This window comes from Lissotriton vulgaris, chromosome 9, assembly GCF_964263255.1.
Source record: "Lissotriton vulgaris chromosome 9, aLisVul1.2, whole genome shotgun sequence".
Taxonomy (NCBI): domain Eukaryota; kingdom Metazoa; phylum Chordata; class Amphibia; order Caudata; family Salamandridae; genus Lissotriton; species Lissotriton vulgaris.
The window spans coordinates 662,999,216-663,018,782 of NC_141697.1; the positions used below are offsets into that span (position 1 = coordinate 662,999,216).

General features: G+C 48.0%; 1 protein-coding gene across 1 annotated transcript in view; it reads right to left on the reverse strand.

Annotated features, from left to right (window-relative positions):
* The window catches only part of LOC147692067 (CLOCK-interacting pacemaker-like), a 203,358-nt gene that overhangs the window by 13,055 nt on the left and 170,736 nt on the right, over positions 1-19,567 (reverse strand). The window contains exon 3 of the mRNA XM_086938369.1: positions 11,379-11,554. Within this exon, the coding sequence (XP_086794495.1) occupies positions 11,379-11,554 (176 nt within the window). The remainder of the gene's footprint in view (positions 1-11,378; positions 11,555-19,567) is intronic.

Consider the following 19,567-nt stretch of genomic DNA (forward strand, 5'->3'; position numbering starts at 1 on the left):
GCAGGAGATTGTTCATGACCCATATGGGAATGCACTGAATAAAGTGAGTTATTGGCTCCTCATTGGTGTCCACTAAACCACAGGCTAACTTAGCAGGGGGTCTGCAGTGGTGGGCAATACAATCACCCAAACAGAACACCTACACAGGCTTTGGGTAATCATAAAAAATTGTCTGGAAGGGGTCATTTAGGTCTAAACCACCCAAGATCTTTTAGCATTAAAACAGTTATTGTAAAGATGAACTAGAATCACTCTTCTGAAACATCAACCACGAGTAGATGGAATAGAACAGAGTCATTAATGAACCTAACCAACCTCCTAGGAAAGGTGTTTATAACTGAAAATGTTACCTACCCAGTAAGCATCTGTTCTTGGTATATAGAGCTGTAGATTCACATGCTTTGCATACTCCTGCCATCTAGTGTTGGGTCAGGATGTTTGCAAGTTGTTTTTCTTCAAAGAAGCCTTTCCAGTCAAGAGGTAGGGGACGCCTCCTTTTGGTGATAGTGCGAATTGGCATCAACTCCATTGTTAGATTGTTTTCCCGCAGAGGGTGAGAATGGAGTTAGTAAAGGTAGACTAGAGATGTCCATGCGTATGGATATGAGATGAGAAAGAACTGCAACAGTAATAGGTACCTTGGGATGTGGGTGGTTGCATGTGAATCTACAGCTCTACATGCCAAGAACAGATACTCACTGGGTAAGTAACATTTTCCGTTCGAGGCATGTGAGCTGTAGATCACATGCTTTGCATTGACTGTACAGTAGTATTCTCCGAAAGAGGTGGCTGACCTGTAGCTGTTGCAGTTGTTTGAAACAGTGCTTTAAGTACTGCCTGGCCTAAATTAGCTTGTTGCTTCGCTATCCTTGGATTGTGTGAGTTTGTAGTTGAGCGCCCCAACCAGTGAGCGATGAGTCTGCTGTTAGCACTGTCTGTGGAGCAGGTCGAAAAAGGGCCGCCCTTTTGATACATTTTGTAGGTTCCACCACTGCAGAGAGAGCGATGGGTGCGGCAGTCTACCAACATTAGATCGGTTAACTGACACTGCGACTGGTTCCACTGACTTGCTAAGCCTTCTTGAAGGGGGCGCATGTGAAGTCTTGCATGGACAACAATTGTAATGCAAGACGCCATCATGCCTAGCAGTTGCATGAAGACTCTTGCTGGCAATGATTGGTTGAGCTGAAATTGAGGTAGAAGGGACTGAATACTGTGAATCCTGGCTGTATTGGGAGAGGCTAGAGCTTTATGAGAGTCTATCTTGGATCCAAGGGAAGGCTGTATATGAGACTTTAACACATTCACTATAAACCCTAGTTGGTGAAGCAAGTGAATAGTGGTTTGAGTGTGTTGGAGACACATTTGGTAAGTACTGGCTTTGATGAGCCAGTCGTCCAGATATGGAAAGACATGAATTTGTTGTCTTTTAAGATGTGCTGCGACTACTGCCAGATATTCAATAAATACCCTGGGAGCAGTGGTGACTTCAAACAGTAGCACTTTGAATTGGTAATGGTGACCCGCCTTTCATGAATATGAGGTATTTGCGATGAGTGGGATGGATTCGAATGTGGAAATATGTGTCTTAAATCTAGAGTAAACATAAAATCGCTCTGCTGTAGAGGCAGGAGCACTTGTTGAAGTGTCACTATGTGGAAATGTTCTGACATTATGTAGAGGTTTAGTTCTCCGAGATCTACAATAGGTCTCTGGGAGCCGTCCTTTTTGGGGATGAGAAAGTACAGGGAGTACACCCCTGTGCCATCATGTTGTAACGGCACAGGTTCCACGGCTCCTTTGGAGAGGAGAGACTACTTCTTGCTGAAGTAGATACAAAGGTTCTGGTGACACTTTGTGAGAACGTGGTGGTATGTTTGAAGGATTGTTGGTAAGCTCCAGGCAATAACCGTGTTGGATAATTCCAAACATCCATTTGTCTGTGGTAAAAGATTGCCAAAAGAGGAGGAATTGTAGAAGACTTCCCAGACAGGTGTTAGATGATCAGGGGGAAGTGTAGGTAAGTCACTGCTTGTTGGGGAGGGGGAATTACATGGTGCTGAACCCTTGCCTGGACCCTTGTTCCTGTTCCCTCTATATCTTTCTCTAAAGAAACCCTTTGTAGAGGAAGATTGATTGTTGCGTTTGTAAGTGTTGGCAGTATTGGCCGAGGACATGGTTTTGGAACCCCCACGGTAGACGGAGCGACAAAAGGAGCCCCAGTTAGAGGGATACTGCAGAGCTCCCTTAGACTCGGCTACCTCTGTGTCTTTTTTTCATTTTTTCCAATGATTTATCTACTTCGGGCCCAAAGAGATGTTCCTTGTCACATTAGGTATTTAAAATAGACTGCTGTACTTCGGGTTTCAAACCAGAAGCCCTCATCATGCAGATCTTCTTAGTGACACACTAATGTTGATCTCTCTAGCTGCAGTGTCTGCAGAATCAAAAGTGCATCTTATTAAGGAATTGGATATGAGCTTCCTTTCCTGGACTAAATCGTGTTTTTTTTTCTTTGTGCTCATCTGGGAGGTGTTGTAGCAACTGCATCATTTTGTCCCAGTGTGCCCTATCATATCTGGCTACCAGGCCCTGGGTGCTGACAGTGCGCCATTGATTTGCTGCTTGGGTGGCTACTCGTTTACCAGAGGCATCTAATAGTTTTGACTCCTTGTCTAAAGGGGGAGCATCACCTGTAGTCTGTGAATTGTCCCGTTTACGGGCATTAGAGACCACTAAAGAGTCTAGTGGTAGCTGACCTTTAATAAACACTCGATCTGAGGGAGCAGGCTTATATTTTTTATCAATCAGGGGTAGTGAGAATGCAAGCCCACACTGGGTCTTTAAAGATGCCATCGGCATGTCTCATCATGCCTTTAAGCATAGGCAGAGTGTGCCTAACCCTGTGTGTGGTACTGAGCGTATCAAATAGGATATCTTCAGATTCCTTGTGTAACTCCACCCCATGATATTCTGCAGCTCAACAAGTAATTATAAATATCTATCCCACATTGTCTTCAGGAGGGGAAGGCTTTGCAGAGAAAAGATTTGTGTTGTTATCTGTAGATGAATTGATGTGCTAATCCTTCCAGGTTTTCATTTTTGAGGTGACTTAGTGAGAACATTTCCTGTATCAGGATTTAGGTAGAGTTCCTTTTGCTTTGGGTCCGATTTGGGTGTTGAAAATCGGTCCTGCCGCTTTGGAGGCACAGTTTTAGGTTTCGACACCGAGGGTGGAATCACTTTTCAGTGCCAAAGGTTTCGGTGCAAAAGGAGGCTTAGTCTTCGGCGTCAAGAATTTCGGCTCCGAAGCGCTTTTCGGCTTCAAGCCTGAAGGCTTCGGCTCAGTGCCAGTCTTTGGTAGACTCGATCCTGAGCCGGAAGGCTTAGGACGAGTTTCGGTGCCGAGCCGGATGGCGGGGAGTCACAAACATCAGGTCAGTGCGACCGGAGCCTTTTGTTTTGGCTGAGTAGGATTATGGATTAAGGGGTGTTGGTTACTCACGGTAGGTTGACCTTGTGGCAAGTCTTCTTCCAACTCAGGGTCCGATTCTGGGATGGGGACTAGTTCTTCGTCGGCCCCTTGTGTGTAGAATTCTTGCTCAGGTCCTTCACCGAAAATATGCGGCGTGTATGCGACGTTTTGACTCTGCATCAAGCAAAGTCGAGCCAGACGATCACGGAGCGTTTTCTTCAATCGGAATAATTTGAAAATGTCACAGTCTTCTCGTTGTGCTCTGGAGACAAGCACAAATTGCACACTTTGTGCAAGTCGGTGCGCGTGTACTTGGTGCCACACCAAAAGGAGAATTTAAATGGAGTCCGTTCCATCGACTGCGAAGTGGACCGAAGCGGTTAGGCCGGACAGCCTTTCCAAGATCTTCGATTGAAATAGAAGTTTTCTTCGACGGACGCGGGTAGAGTGGATTTCGAACCGAGGGGAACCAGAAGAAACAGTTTGGAAGCAGAGCGCAGCAATACACGTCCGAACCCGATGGCAGATAAAAACAATCTAACAATGGAGTCGATGCTCATGTTCACTATCACTGAAAGAAGTTGTGACCTACCTTGAGGCTGAAAAGACTTCTTCGAAGAAAAATAACTTGCAAACATCTGGACCCAACACTAGATGGCAGGAGCATGCAAAGCATGTGATCTACAGCTCACATGCCTCAAACATAACTTTCTAAGCCGCCCTCACCTTTACCTACGCATGATGACTGTGCTGGTGTTCTATACACAGAGTACCCATCAATTAATCTTTCCGGAAGCTCGCACATCTCCTGAAAACATAGGATATGATAGGATAAGATATGTGCTCCCTCCAGTTCGCCATACCCACATTTTTCTTTATCCAGGCTATATTCCATAAAAGGACCCAACTTTAGCTAAGTCACTAGTGTAACCATCAGTGGTTGCAGGGTTTGTGATCGTGGGAGGTTGAGAGGATAAGGCATGAATGCTCCCCGGTGGCAAATTACTTAAAGGTAATGGAGATAGATCGGCCTCTGTGGGATCCATGCCAGGGGATCATGCTGTGAGCTGTTTAGAGGGAGTCAATCCTGACAGCTTTGGGGAAAGAATCTATCATTAGACTGGAGGCAATGGTGATTATAGGTAAAGGGAAGGGTGCCAACCATGTCTTGGGAGGGATGTAGGGTCTTTACAGAGGTGGCCATCTTAGACGGTCTAAAAAAATACTCCAATGGGACTATCCTAATGGTTTTGGCAAAATGAGGGTACTGTTACAGACATGGAGGATCTTCTCATCCAATGTGGGCTCACGGAAGTTGATCACAATGCAATTCCCATCCTGTATCTTAGCTCTTCTTCCAACCCAACTGAGCCATCTAACCATAATCACATTTGCCTCCATTATTCAGATTTATTTCCTGGAAAGGTGGGGGGCTCCCAAACATAACCAATACTTTAGGTGCTGAGTCAGGAGGTAGAACCAGATTGACCATAGGAGACTTAGTGGAATCATCTGACCGAGTCCGGGGGAAATAACCACATGCACCGTGGTGCCATAACTGTATCCAGCCGAGTAACTTTTTTATGTCCAAAATAAGAGGGGGTTAGGATCCGTGTTCAGCTCTACACAGTTGACACCCATTCTGCTTACCACATCCTCCGTTTGGGCTGTGAACGAAACGAAAGACTTTTAGGAATTTACATGACTGCGGCTGGACTAACTGGCCCTGAGGGCCCAGAGAGAGTTTTGACTGGGCCACAGACTTCAGTGTTTTGTAAAGAACATGTGGTCTAGGAGGTAGTTCTGCCTGTTCTGAAAGAATGGTGTGTAGTTCCGACGTCTTCATATCCCCTGGGCCTCTACATGGAAACGGGTCTTACTGGCACCCTTGAGCAAGATCACCTTATCGATTGTCCCTCCAGGGATTTTTTTTTAAATTATTTTTATTGACGACCACATAACTCATACTATCATTACACAATTACAATAGTTCAGGAGTATGCATGCACCCATTACATTCGATCAGTAGCCATTGCTCAGAATTGGTTGCACAAAGACCCACTTCACTGTGTTCACTCACTGTATAAAACCCCGGTCATGCTCCACCCTTGGGGCCTTGCAGATTCCGCCCCTGAAAGTGTTCCATCTTTCCCATACCTGCGACCATTTTTTGGGACAGCCCCTAGATTCATAAGCTGTTTGTACCATCAACATGCACAAGTCCATGTCTCTCTGCCATACTACAACAGTTGGTGCCTCATGAGCTCCCCACATTTGGCAATATTCCGCTTGGCGACCATGGATCCCAACGTCCCCGAAAGTCTCCCTTTACTGTTTAGGTCTGTGGGTCCTCATATATTCAACAGGCACAACTTTGTATTCGGCTCAATTTTAACTGCCATCACTTCTTCCATACACTTCATTAACTCCGATCAGTAGTTCTGAATGTACTCAAATTCCCAAATCATATGTGCGAAGGTGCCCTCCTGCCCACACCTCCACACACACTCCGGGTCGGTCTTATAACCCATCCTCTCTAGTGCAGGGCCGTTAAAGTAAATTCTGTGACGTATTTCTAACTGCACCAGCCAAGCTTGGAGGAGATGGCCTCCTCCCGAGGGGAGGCCTGGGCCTCCAACCATTCCTCGTCCTCCTGCCCTACCACATGATGCTCCCATCGAGCCCAAAGCCATACAATGGGATCTGTCAAATTATTGATCAGTTTCCTGTATGTCATGGAAATTGATTTTTTAGGCCAGCAGGGAAAGCGGGAGCGTTTCCCAGTGGCTGATATCACTTCAAAGACTCTGCACTGGGGGCAAGAGGTTACGCTCATAGAACCTTGCCTATAGTGATATAAATCCCCAGGTACATGAACCCTTCCGTAGCTTCTGTAATATTGTACCCCTTAGGGAGGGGTGAGAACTTGCCGCTAAGAACGTAAATGACAGACTTCGCCCAGTTGATACAGTACCCCGAGTGTCTTCCGAAAGTAGTGTAGATGTACAGCGCCCTGTTCATAGAGGGACCAGGCAACGCCATGTACAATAAAAGGTCATCCGTGTACAAGGAGACGCGGTCCTCCCATTCACCACCTAAGACCCCTCAGTATTGGGTCTTTCCGTATCCACATAGAAAGTGGTTCCAACATTAAGGCAAAGAGTAACGGGGATAAAGGGCAACCCCGCCTGGTCCCCACCTTAGGGGTAACACTGGGGACTTCCGATTGTTAACCACAACTTGAGCCAGTGGGACCCGGTACAGGAGTTGGATCCAGCTCAGAAGACCCGGACAAAAGTAGAGTTTCTTCAGGACTGCGAACATGTAGGACCACTCAATCGTATAAAACGCCATTTCAGCATTGAGGGACTCCACCAGCGCCTCTTTCCGGCCTGTGTCCAGTCACCCCATTACACGATGTAGCCGCCGGAGATTAAGAGAGGTGTTCAGAGCTGGTATAAAGCCAGATTGATCTGGGTGCACAAGTTTGATCAAGACTGGTAGTAAACGAGTGGCCACAATTTTCATCAGGATCATGGCATCCGTGTTGAGCAGGAAGATTTGGTAATACGACAAGCACCTATCCTTTGGCTTCCCACCCTTGTGGATGACCACAATGGTGACCAGCCTCTGATCTGATGGAAGAATCCCCTGCTATTGGCTCGCCAACAACATGAGATATGGAGCGAGTTTGCTTGGTGCCAACCTATACAACTTCGATCGGTAGACCATTAGGGCCCATTGTCTTTTCTACCTGGAGATCCCCTATCACCCTTTCTACCTCCGTGCATGCGAGTTCCGCAGTGAGGTCCGCCTGTTCATCTTGTGAAAGAGTGGGGAGGGAAAGATCGGCCAAAAAAAAAGCCTGCTTCCTGCTCCGTGGATGTCGTGTGGGATCTGTAAATCTGCTAATAACAATTCCCAGGAAGGGTGAGTAGGAGATCCCCCAGGTCCTAGAAAGCGGACACCTGAAGACCAGGTGGCACATACACGGACACTAGATTCAATACTTGGGCTTCCCACCTCCTGGAGAATGCCACAAACCTGCCCAGAGTGTCTGCCCATGAGTAGTCAATTGCCACCTGGAAGAATTTTTTCACCATAATGCAGACGCCCCTGGAACCCGAGCTAAATGCGGAGTGCGCTAGCAGTTGGTATCACCACCTATTCATTGCTTCACAGGCATTCCACGGGGAAGTACGTTTCCTGCAACAGGACCACGTCCGGTGCATGTCGTTTTAGGTATTGCAATACTATGACCCTCTTTAACTGGTCACCCAGTCCATTAACATTCCAGAAGGGCAGTCTAATACTTCACACTGGCATCGGACCCATTCCTGTCAGTTTTGATTACTGCCCCAGTCAGTGGAATTGTTGTGGTCCTCACCTGATCGCTGTGTGGGACAGTCAATACTCTAATATCCGACAGTGGATACTCCATCGCTCAAAGTGTGTAAAAATTCCTACGCTCTACTAGGCGCTTCGTGTTAGTGTCAGCTAAACTACGTGTAGCACTTGCCAAACTAGCCTGTACAACCCAATGTACTCTAGCCTACGAACTTGGCAAGGTCCCCGTTACAACTACTGAATCACAGTGACAAAATCCCCCCCCCCCCCTAAACAAACCCGCCCCCAACCCCCTCCCTGCCTCACGGTGTGGAACACTCGCCTCCCCAACTCCGCAGAGCGCCTCTCGCCCAGACCACCAAAGTGTCAAGGTGCGTGGCCCAACCTTGCACCCGATAACCAGCTTCTATCTGCATGAGCCATTGCTGTACATTCCATATCTTAATCATAGGTATGTCTTTAACATCTTCACCGTCAGGCCTACTACACCGTCACTTCAGAGAGTGTCACCCAAGTGTACTAATCTGGAGCAGCAGTCTGTGCCTCCAATCAGTCTTTACTGCTAAAGTCCGGGGGGACAGCCACCAGTGACATCGACTTACTGTGTTTAAAATGGGGTTGACTAGGTCCTCCTCAGTTGTCAAGGCGGCAACTTCTTCCGTTCTGTGTGCCACCCTTCATGCCAGTCCCACGTTTACTCCTGACTAACAAAGAAGCAGAACTTTCCCTCTGCTTCTACTCCGAGTTTGGCCGGGAAGATCAAGGCATACTTTATCTCCTCCCGTAGGGCCCTCTTCACCTCGAGGAAGCTTGGTCTTTGATGTTGGACCTCGAAGTGAAGTTTGGAAAGAAGTTTTTTTACTGTTCTTATACTCAAGTGGAGGCCCCACACGTCCCGTCTGCAATATGTTGTCTTGGTAGTTGAACACCCTGGCCACAATGGGTATGGGGGGGTGCCACAGATTTTGGCTTTCCCCCCGGCACCTTATGTGCTCTCTCGATCGTGAAGAATTTCAACAGACCCTTACGTTGCAAATGCTGCACTATTAGTTCCTCAACCAACAGGACCATTGCCTGCCCCTCCGTCTGCGAACATTGTTCCGGCGCACCCTCCCTTCGTAGTCATCCAATTGACTCTCCATTCTATTTGTCTGTGCCTATAGTTCCGCCATTTGTTTCTGGATAGTCAACGTGTCTTTGACAAATGAGGTGGAGGTGGCCTCGATCTCATGGATTCTAGTGTTCATGTTCTGAACATCTGCCCTGACCAAAGCGACCTCCGCTGAGACAGAGTCAATCTTGGTTTCAAGTGAGGTTCTTACAGGGGTAATCGCTGTCATGATATCTTGCAGGGTCAGTTCCGACTACCCAGCCTGCTTCGTCCCAGAACTTTCGTCCACTTCTTTCTCCTGCAGGTTTGACCCTTTCTGCAAGGAATACTCATCCATCTTCGTCTGCAGCGCAGCTTTTCCACTTCGCCCTCCGGCCATCTTGGGTGGCACCAGGCCTACTCAGCCTATCCACCCTAGGCTACTCTCCACCATCCTGGGCGAGGCGGACTGTGCTCTTGCAGGTCTGTCGGAGTTCACCTGCACCAGGGGGTGTTCAAGTGTCCAACCAGCAGCCCACTGATGGTCTGCAACCCTTCTCCTGTGTGGTGTCACGCGCCCTGCTTGTGGGGTCCATGGTGCCTCACCATAGCGGATGGAAATGCTGCCCACAGTCCTGGTCACCAGCTGAAGAGTCCCTGTGCGATGGGGGCTTGGGGTGGAGTTGCCTCTCACGGTGGTGTGGTCCAAGCGTGCCTATATACTCGCTGCTCGCGAGGCCTGCCAGGTTATTACCCCCAGTTCCTGGCCCGGCCGCTGTCGACTCTGGCTGACTGTGCACCAGTGCAGTGCTCCACAGCCTTTCGGCAGGCCGCTACACTCGGCACTCACAAACAGGGAATTTTGAGCTCTAGGACCTGGCAGGCGGGAGTCCCTCAGATCGTCAGTCTCTTCAATTCATGCTCGCCCAAGCGTGGAGCAGCCGGAACAGCGATTCAGGCAGGCACGGACCCACAGCTGTCCGCCTGCCCCAAGGTTAGCCGATCCCCTGATGTCAGCCCTCTGGTGCCGCCACTGCTACGCACCGCCGACCTCCATTTCAGTGGCACCCCGCCTCCAGGCCGCTTCCGTCAATGCTGGGTCCTGCCCCACCTGTGCCAAGCTGGGGCTGTCTGATCACTGTGTGAGGATGGTCTGGGGAAGTCAGGACGCACCTCCAGCGCTCTCCCCCTTCCGTCGCAGCCACTTCCACGGTCAGCCTTATGCCAGTTGCACGCCCCTGCTCCTCTACGCCGATTTCGCTGCTGGGCTCATTACCGTCCTGGTGGTGTCCGGTGTTAGTTTTAGCAGCAGTGGCTCATTCTTCGCTGGATTAGCCCAAACAAAGGAGCATTTGAAGCACTCCAGAACACTTCAATTTCTTCCAATGTACTTGAAACGCTCGAAGCAAAACACTCTTTTCCATACTCCCAGGGTATTGTTGGTGAGGGCGAGAGAGCCTCAAAAAGTCTCAGAGCCTCAAAAGACCATTGTCTAGCTCCCGCCCCTGATGTGTCCTACCGTTGCTCCTGCGTGGCCAGTGCACTCGGTGATCCATCTTGGCCTGTGGGCAGGCATGAGCATGCAACAAGGGAGGGGTTTCAACAGCGAGCTCACAAAGAGCAGCACTTATAATTCCATACATCCAAACAGCTTAAGGGGGAAATATATGCCTGGGGCATTGCCATATTATAAACAGGTCCCCCACAATATTTTATCTTCACTTAAATCTGTTTAATGACTGCCACTAAACACTTGTTAACAGGCCAGAACCGATCCAAAATTTAGAATTCAGGTTAGGCTGCTAAAGTGCGCCAAAAGTGTTCCAACTATTTGATATAAATGCAAGTGCCCAATGAGGAATTTTAAGCTAAGATATAGAAAAAGAAAGACATTTTCAATTTTACCTAAAAAATGTCAAGCAAATCAACGCCTCAAGTCCCTAAATCGATTCTAAGCAATGCATTATAAAGCAACTTTGTTGTGGAATATAACTTACATGTATGAGGTTATAGAATACCTATATAATTATATTAGTGCAATTCAGCAGCACGTTACGGACAGAGACAATAGCCTAATGGTCTTGTAACATTTAGAGAACAGGAATGCTATCAACACTAATTTGCAGCTTTAACGAAAGGGTCAGATTCTCATTGCCACTGGCAGTGGATTCATGTTTGTGAAAAACAATTCTTTGTGAACTAGGTGCTCAACACATTTACAATTTCTATGAATGGTAATACAGCACACTAGTCTTCAGCTTTTTTCTTGGAGTCTTGCTTAGGAGAGTGGCAACCACTGCCACCCCAACCTTTCTGACAACACACCACCTTTTGTCTCTGCATACACACTAGGTCTCTCTTTGCAGACACTTAGTATGGTCCAGCCCTTTACCAGAAATCTTGTAGACACACTCAACAACCACTAAACAGGCAGACGACATAAGTGGGTAATGATGTTACTCCTACCTCTTGCACGATTACATTTTTGAGAATGTACACTGGGGCCAGGCTGGTGAAGGCACTGCTAGTGCGTTTTGGTGGTTTGTCTGACCTCGCCAGCTGGTCAGACTTGTCAGACCTGTTGAAGGAACCATACTCGATGCCAGTCTGCTCCACCTTGCTCAAGTCATCAGAACTAGCATCTGGGAGGAGGGGAAAACAGGACATTACATAAAATAACATTAAGCACTACTGAATCCCCAAATACAACACAAGTTATTTACCACACAAAACTGAACAATTCCCCATTCAGATTTGTAAGTGGGCAGGGTTTAGTCAATGTACAAGATCTGGCAGTTATTTTATTTATGGATCCTGGTAGGATACAAAGGCAGTTTAACATTCAATATTTCTAGTTAGAGAAGTTACTTACCTTGGGTAACGCCTTATCGGGTAGAGACAGTACCTAGCTGCAGATTCCTGATCTTAGAATCCTCCCCAGGCACGAGGACAGATCATGAAATTTTGTGAGCAGTATCTCGGCGCTTCAGACTCCTGAATGCGACGTCAATGGAATCCATATAAGTCCTCCCCCAATGCGCGGATGTCAGTTTCTTTTGTGACCCTTTCCACGCCAACAACGCAGAGCCACTTAGAGAGACTGTCTCAGGAAACAGTGTGCCAAAAAGGTGCAGATTAAAAGAATTGCAGTATGGAGCAAAGAGGGAATCTAGGAGACCAGAGGGCCCTCAGTTTGCAGAGTGTGGATGGATGGGTTGATAGGGAATCAGTGGCTATATCCTGTCTCTACAAGAGAAGGGCGTTACTGAAGGTAAGTAACTTTTCCATCTGATAGAGGCATCTAGCTGCAGATTCCTTAGTTTTAAATCAGATACCCAAGAGGAGAGTTTGCGAAATGACCTCACCAAAGATCCCCATATAGAAGAAGCTGGTCCAAAAGATAGTTGAGGACCACACCATCCTAAAGATGATAGTTAATGCAAGATGCAAACCAAAGTACTGAACCCCAAGAAAGACTACGGGAAGCCAGCAGGGAGTAGAAAGCTACAGGGCCATAGTAAACACAGTAAAGACCCAGTAAAGAGGCAGCCCCAAAGTGGGTATTCAACCTACGATAGGGGAATGCAAAGGGACCACGGACAATAGTCCATAGTGTCCAGGCTCAAAACCAATGGAAGGAGCATACATTGCATGCTCAGCCGCAGCAAAATCATACAACGCATAAAGAGCACCCACTGACTAAGGAAACTATCCGGAGAAACAGATTTCTGAAAAAAGGGACCGCCAATCATAACTTGATTGAGAAAAATAAATGGTAAGAGTATCTTTAGAAAGACATTAACGGAAAAAAGAAACATCTCTTATACTGAGAACCTTCATAGATGTATAAGGAATCCTCCGAAATAATGTAACTGAGACGCTCATTGAAGAGAGGGAAGGAAACAGATAAGTACAATCAAGAAGACTGAACCAGGTCACCAAGGGTGTAGTTCAAATGCAGCTACGTACACTGTAAGTAGACCAGGTGACCATATGTGCAAAACACACACATGTATATACCTGAAGTAAAAGACATCTACAAGAGAACATTCAAGAGATAGGTATATACATGCATATTAAAAACGTAGAAATTCCTGTAGACACACAAGTCATACAGGAGCAACCCTTGACCCTGTCTTTGGCAAGCAGGTCGCTCCCTACGCCGGGCTGCTCCACCTGACTGCGCCCGTTCCATACTGCCTCTGCCGAAGCGTGTTCGAGCCCCCTGAACAGCTGTGCTTCCGATCGCCACCTTGGTACTACCTGCTTTGGTTTTCTGTTTAGTGTGCTCAGTGTGTTTATTGTTCTTGCTGTATGTCTGTATTTCTTGTCTGCTCACTGTATTGTCCCTGTGCTCTTTTGCCCATTTTGCCTTCTGTTCCCTCTTCGCCGTCGTCCCGCCGCTGCCTCCCCTGCGGCCCGCCCCTTTTCCCTTCGGTGTCCCTCACAGTTCCCGCCGCTGCGTTCCCTGCGGCCCCGCCCCCTCACCCATTCGCCGTCCGCCACCCAGCTGACCCTCCCTCCCACCTTCCCTACTTATGGCGGCCGCTGCACGACAGTGAGAGCGACCCATGACCCTGCCCCTGGCAGGCAGGTCGCCCCCATGCCGCGCAGCTCCACTGGACTGCGCCCGTTCCCTACTACCTCTGCTGAAGGGTGTTCGAGACCCCTGAACAGCTGTGCTTCCGATCGCCACCTTGGTATACCTGCTTTGGTTTTCTGTTTAGTGTGCTCAGTGTGTTTATTGTTCTTACTGTATCTCTGTATTTCTTGTCTGCTCACTGTATTGTCCCTGTGCTCTTTTGCCCATTTTGCCTTCTGTTCCCTCTTCGCCGTCGTACCGCCACTGCGTTCCCTGTGCCCCACCCCCTTTTCCTTTCTGTGTCCCTCGCCGTTCCCGCCGCTGCGTTCCCTGCGGCCCCGCCCCCACATCCCCTCCCTCCCATCTCCCCTAGCGGCCGCGCCGCTGGCTCGCCAGAGGCAAGCCCGTCTGCGCCCATCCACGCCTGGACTGCGCCCAGCGCAAGAACCCCTGGACCCCGCAGACGCCGCAACACCAGACTCCGCTACGATGCCAGCACCAACCACACACTCAACGTTGACAGAGATCACCGCTGCTTCCAGGCCACCCCGAAACACACCCACAGACCTTTCTCCTGCCGCACCTGAAGCTTCACCTGCAACAGAGCCACCAAACCTTCAAAGACCAGACCCACCCACCTTTGCTGCATACTCCTCAACACCCGCTCCGCACCCAAACACGCCATCGAGCTCTGGGACCTGCTCGACACCTCTGCCCCGGACGCCGCCTTCCTGACCAAGTCCTGGTGGAACGACTCCTCGGCAGCCGACATCCCCATAGCCATCCCGGATGGCTACAAGATCACCCGCAGGGATCGCACCAACGGAATCGGAGGAGGAATAGCCATAGTCCACAAATCTACCCTCCAGGTCTCCACCCACGCAGACAACACCCTCAACACCGCCGAACACCTGCACTTCCAGATCCACACGGACCCTAACACCACCCTCAGAGGAACACTGGTCTTCAGACCCCTTGGTCCCCGGACACAGTCCAGCGACCACATTGCCGACCACGCCAACACACATGCACTCGCCTCCACGGACTACATCCTCCTCTGGGACCTGATTTTCCATCTCGAGAACAACAACGACGCAAACTCCACCACACTTATCGACAACCTCGCCAACCTCTGCCTCAGACAACTCGTCACCACACCCACTCACGCCGCAGGCCACACGCTTGACCCCGTATTCTCCACGAGCACTCATGTCGCCTTCAACCACACCACCTGAGGAAATATACATTTTTGGTCAAGTTGTGTTCCCTAGCGTGTACCCCACCGTCTCCATGTACCAGCTTAAAGTGCATGTAACTTCCCTCCTGTGCCAGCTATGAAGACGCAAATACATTTGCGTCCAACGTTAACATGTCCTCTTTCAGACCCACCCTGAATGGGTTGAATAGTCCGTTCCTAAGTATGCTATGCCAACGTCTTTTTGTAGTGTACTTTACACGTTTTTCAGCTCTGGCAAAGTAGGCCCCGAATTTCTGCCATCGAGCCTTTCCTGGCTTCTGACTCTGAAAGCCTCAGCCCAGGTTGCCCCTGTACCCGTGAACTCTGACTTACTTCCAGCGCGGCCCACCGCGCTTAGCTCAGCCTGCTGCCTGCCAAGACTGACTACAACCTTCAAATTATCTGCTCCGCTCCTCGAAAATACATTCCTGCCTACTAGTTTAAGTAAACATTCCCCAGCTGCAGAGCCAAAGGGCCGGCCTGTCTCCGTGCAAGTAATTCATAGCCTCTGTTACCATGCTCCCATGGAAGGCCCATGCCCCCACGCTTCTCATGCAGACACTCAGGCGCTTATACACGCACTCACAGTCAGTATAGAATAGCTTCTGCCCCAGAGACCTTTTCCGTTCAGATAATATGGTTCCCAAACATCAGATATTAGATATGATAGAAGTACAAGTTGATCTGACATGTCAGACTTCTGTCTCTTTCCGCTAGTGTAAATGTCAAGTCCCCTGCACCCTCCAGTTTCACGTCAATCACACGTCATGCAGCTGCGCGCGCATCCAAGCCTCCGATTTCTGCTGACATTGCAACATTTCCGTTTAGTGCCACCCCCATGTGACACCTACCTGTGACGTTTCTAGCACACACCTCTAGTTCACGCCTAGTTCACGCCTTCTGATTACGTACTAGTAACACGTGGATGCTGTTATCTTGTTTTCTCTCAGCTGTTACGCCTACTATATTGCTTTCTATGGTGTAAATTAAGTATATAAGCTATGTATTGTCAATAAAATATTGCTCTATCCCTTCCTGAACCCCGTGTGGTTGCAGGAACATGATATCCAGGTCATGACCATTCCTTTTTGAGGAATAAAACCCCTAAGAACTCTAACACCACGGGCTCTGTTTCTTTCTTTCCGATTGAGTTATTATTGATTAAGTACTTAACTGCATAGAAATTACGATGGTAAATTAAATATTTACGACATTTTGGCGCCCGAATAGGGGCCCCTCCCCCACCTCACGCGCCGGTTGGTGCGTTGCAAGCTCTGTCCCCTGCCATCAGTTAGAAGGAAACTACGCGTACCGGCAGGATTTCCTGTATCTCCCTCTGGCCCACGGAGGTGACGAAGACTGCGATCAGTACCCAGACGAGGCGGTGAGGAGTGCGGAGGATCCCGACCAGAGCCTAGCCGAAAGAAGCAAGGTCCGAGGTGTCAAGAGGCCCACCAGTTTTCCGAAGTTTTCCGAAGTATCCACGTGTCGAGTCGAGTCCAGTCCAGTCGAGTTTTCCGAGGCCTTCTGTTTCCGTGCTTCCCGGTGAGTACCATTGCTGGGACGTATCTAGACGGGTTTGGGTACACAAGTCCGGTCTGCACTGTTTTTAGACAGTGTATCTGTACTGTTTAGCAGTACATCCGTTATTTCAAGTTTTTGCACTGTTCCTAGCAGTGTATCTGTGCTGTTTAGCAGTACATCCGGTATAGGGGGTAGTGATATATGTCTCAAATGTCTTTTCATGTGATTAATGTCGTGGTATGAGTGTGACTGTTTTTAATGTGTATTATTGTGTTCTTGTATAACTAGCTGTATCCAGTATTAAGTAGCAAGGATTGAGCATTCAGTACTAAGTAAACAAAATGCCGTTTTTCAACAAGTTAAAAGCAGATAGGAACTAGGAAAGGGATACTAGAGGAAGAAATTCCTATCCCCCCTAGGGACACTCCAGGAAATTTTATGTACCATAAGCATGGCTTAGATGCCATATTGTATCTAGATTTATGGGCCGACTATACTAAACATCTAGACGAGAGACACAGATGGCCTGTTACGGGAACATGGGATGCCGAGTGCATCATGAAGGTAGAGGAAGCATTATGGAAAAAGAAAGCCAGACAATCTCAGAAAGACGCCATAGAGTTTTGGCGTAAGGAATCACATAAGCGTGCTGAAAAAGCACTACGTAGAGAAGACAGACTTAAAGAATCAGATAAAGCCCAAGAAAACGAATTAGTTACTGAAGGGATCCGAGTGAAAACAGAGCAAGTAGACCGTGCACGAAACAATCTCGTAAACGGTATGTATCTCGTGGCCGAGGGTTCGCCTGAGGCCATTTCAGAAATACCGAACAATCTGCCGCCACCATTGGTTCCAACTAAAGTAACTCACAGGACCACTAAAGACATATTCCTGAATTCCTATCTAGAGGATGTAGCACCCGCTTACACCAATCTGCCTGTTCGCGCCCCGCCTACTGACGGGGACGGGGGTGTCAATCCGCCTCCAGACCAAATTCGGCCACAACTGCAACCAGGTTTTCCCGTCCGATCAACCATTCCTCCACCTCCACCACTTCCCGCACCTAAAGTTGATTTACTGAAACCACGTCTACCTGACCCTACTAAAAGACAAATTCAAGTTCAGATACAGACTCCACAGAGAGATAATGTCCAAGCTTCCGCCTCAGGGGGTGTGACCGGGGGTCTCCACACCCCGCCATTAACGCGCAGGTTACAGCTCGGGGACTTGCAGAGTCCTTTCACGTTCAAGTCACCCCGTCTCGACATACTCAAAGGACAACTTACAGTTTGCAGATATGATCCAGTACCCGGCAAAGATGATAGAATGATGATGGCATCATTACGGTTACGATCTGCTACTGATTTCCTGCTGTTATTTGCAGGAATGAAGGAGCGCCTAGATAGAATATATCAGTTTGTTCAGACTGGGAAAGACCCTGATAGTATTAAGGATGCCATGGAGCATCAGAAAGTTGACGTTCAAGGACAGATGCTACGTTTTTTTATAAATTGCCTAATAAGAGAACGAGACAGGCCTGAGACAGATCAGGGTGAATTAGATGCACTCAACAAGTGGGGTCAAAATATATCTGAAGGAAAACACGACAAGGGGACTTGCATATCCAGTATGTACAAGAAAATTAGAAAGACAGTGATAGACATACACAAAGAAGAGAAAGAAAGGGCTTCCTCCGAGGGGGAAGAAGAACTTGAAGAACCAGAAAAGACTACAGATACTATAGCGTATGTAGGTAAGGGAACTTACCTTAGGAAAGGTATTCGTCCAGAAAGCAAGAGAGTTTTTCTCTCTGCCTTAACAAACCCGAATTCTCCTGAACATCAGTTCCAGGAGACTGATAAAAGACTTCGAGACCGAATAGGGTACCATGTACTCAATTCTATGGATGAACAAGAACTAGCCCGGTCAGCCATATTATGGACTGACAATCCGGATATATACAATGATGACACCGTAGCACAGACATTCTTGAACCTTTCCCCAGACGAGCAGAAATTAGCAGGTGTATACATGATGCAGCACCTCCTCACGAAATACAGAAACAAACATTCCGATCCAGGTCCCTTACACGAAACATTAGAAGCACTACTCATGGATAGATGGAGAGGTCTAAATACCAAGTTAATACAAATAATTCTAGAACAACGACATAGATATGACACTTTCGTAAGCTCCGAATATGTTCCTGCTCCGCCTCCAGAAAGAAAAATGTATCATATGGAACGTCTGAATGGCATTGAAAGTCAGAACCCCTTACGAGAAGTACATCCAGTTATGGGTGAGGATCATACCTTGAAACGTGTGTATGTACACACGCCTCTGACCAAGTTAGAATTGTTAGAAATGAAGAAACTAGTCCCGTGCCATGATAAAGACCCTGCAGGTTTTCACAGAGAACTTAAAGACATGTTACTGATGGGGGATTACACATATGAAGATATCATGAAAATGTTAAAAGTACTGTTGCCCACGGGCATCTACGAGAAACTCAAGGAAAAGGAATGGGAGGTGGGAGAGAAAAAGATTGTATGGGCAGAAATAGAAGACGAAGAGAACACACGTGTCCCAGGGGTAGGCCTTGGGGAGAAAACTAAAGCATTACCAGGTTTGATAGTACAGGTTCTGCCAAGATTATTGACAACAAGAAAGGAAGACTGGGATGCAATCTCAGCATGTAAACAGAAACCAGATGAAGATACTAGTGACTTCTATTCAAGATTCGAGAAATGTTTTATTATTAATAGCGGTCTTAAGCCAAGTAGCGAGTCGTACCCGCATCTTTTTGTATCAAAGTTAGTCGAGAATTCCCTGTTAGCAGTCAAAAACCGTGTATACAAGGTTGAGAGTACATGGCAAGCAAATACGCCATCACAGATGTTACAAATGTTACAATACCATCAGAACAGAATTAGAGAAGAACAGGATCAGGAACAGAAACGTATGAAAGACACGAAAATGAAAATGTTAGTAGCCCAGTCGGTCCCAACCGACGGCCACAGAAAGGGTACGACCCAGACAGGTCACACCGCAGCTCCCGTTAAAGGGACATGCAACTATTGCAAGCAGCCAGGTCACTACGTACATGAATGTCCAGTTCTGAAACATAACATATCAACAGGTAAAACTAAAGAGAGACCACATCCACCAAGACAAGATCAGGCCCAGCCACAGACCTCACAGAACGTACAGCCCATGCAAAACACGCAGCCTATGCATGCTTCATCTCATACAGCACAGACAGTAGCGGTATCACAGCCCATTGCCGCGACCCAACAAGTTTCCCAGCAAATG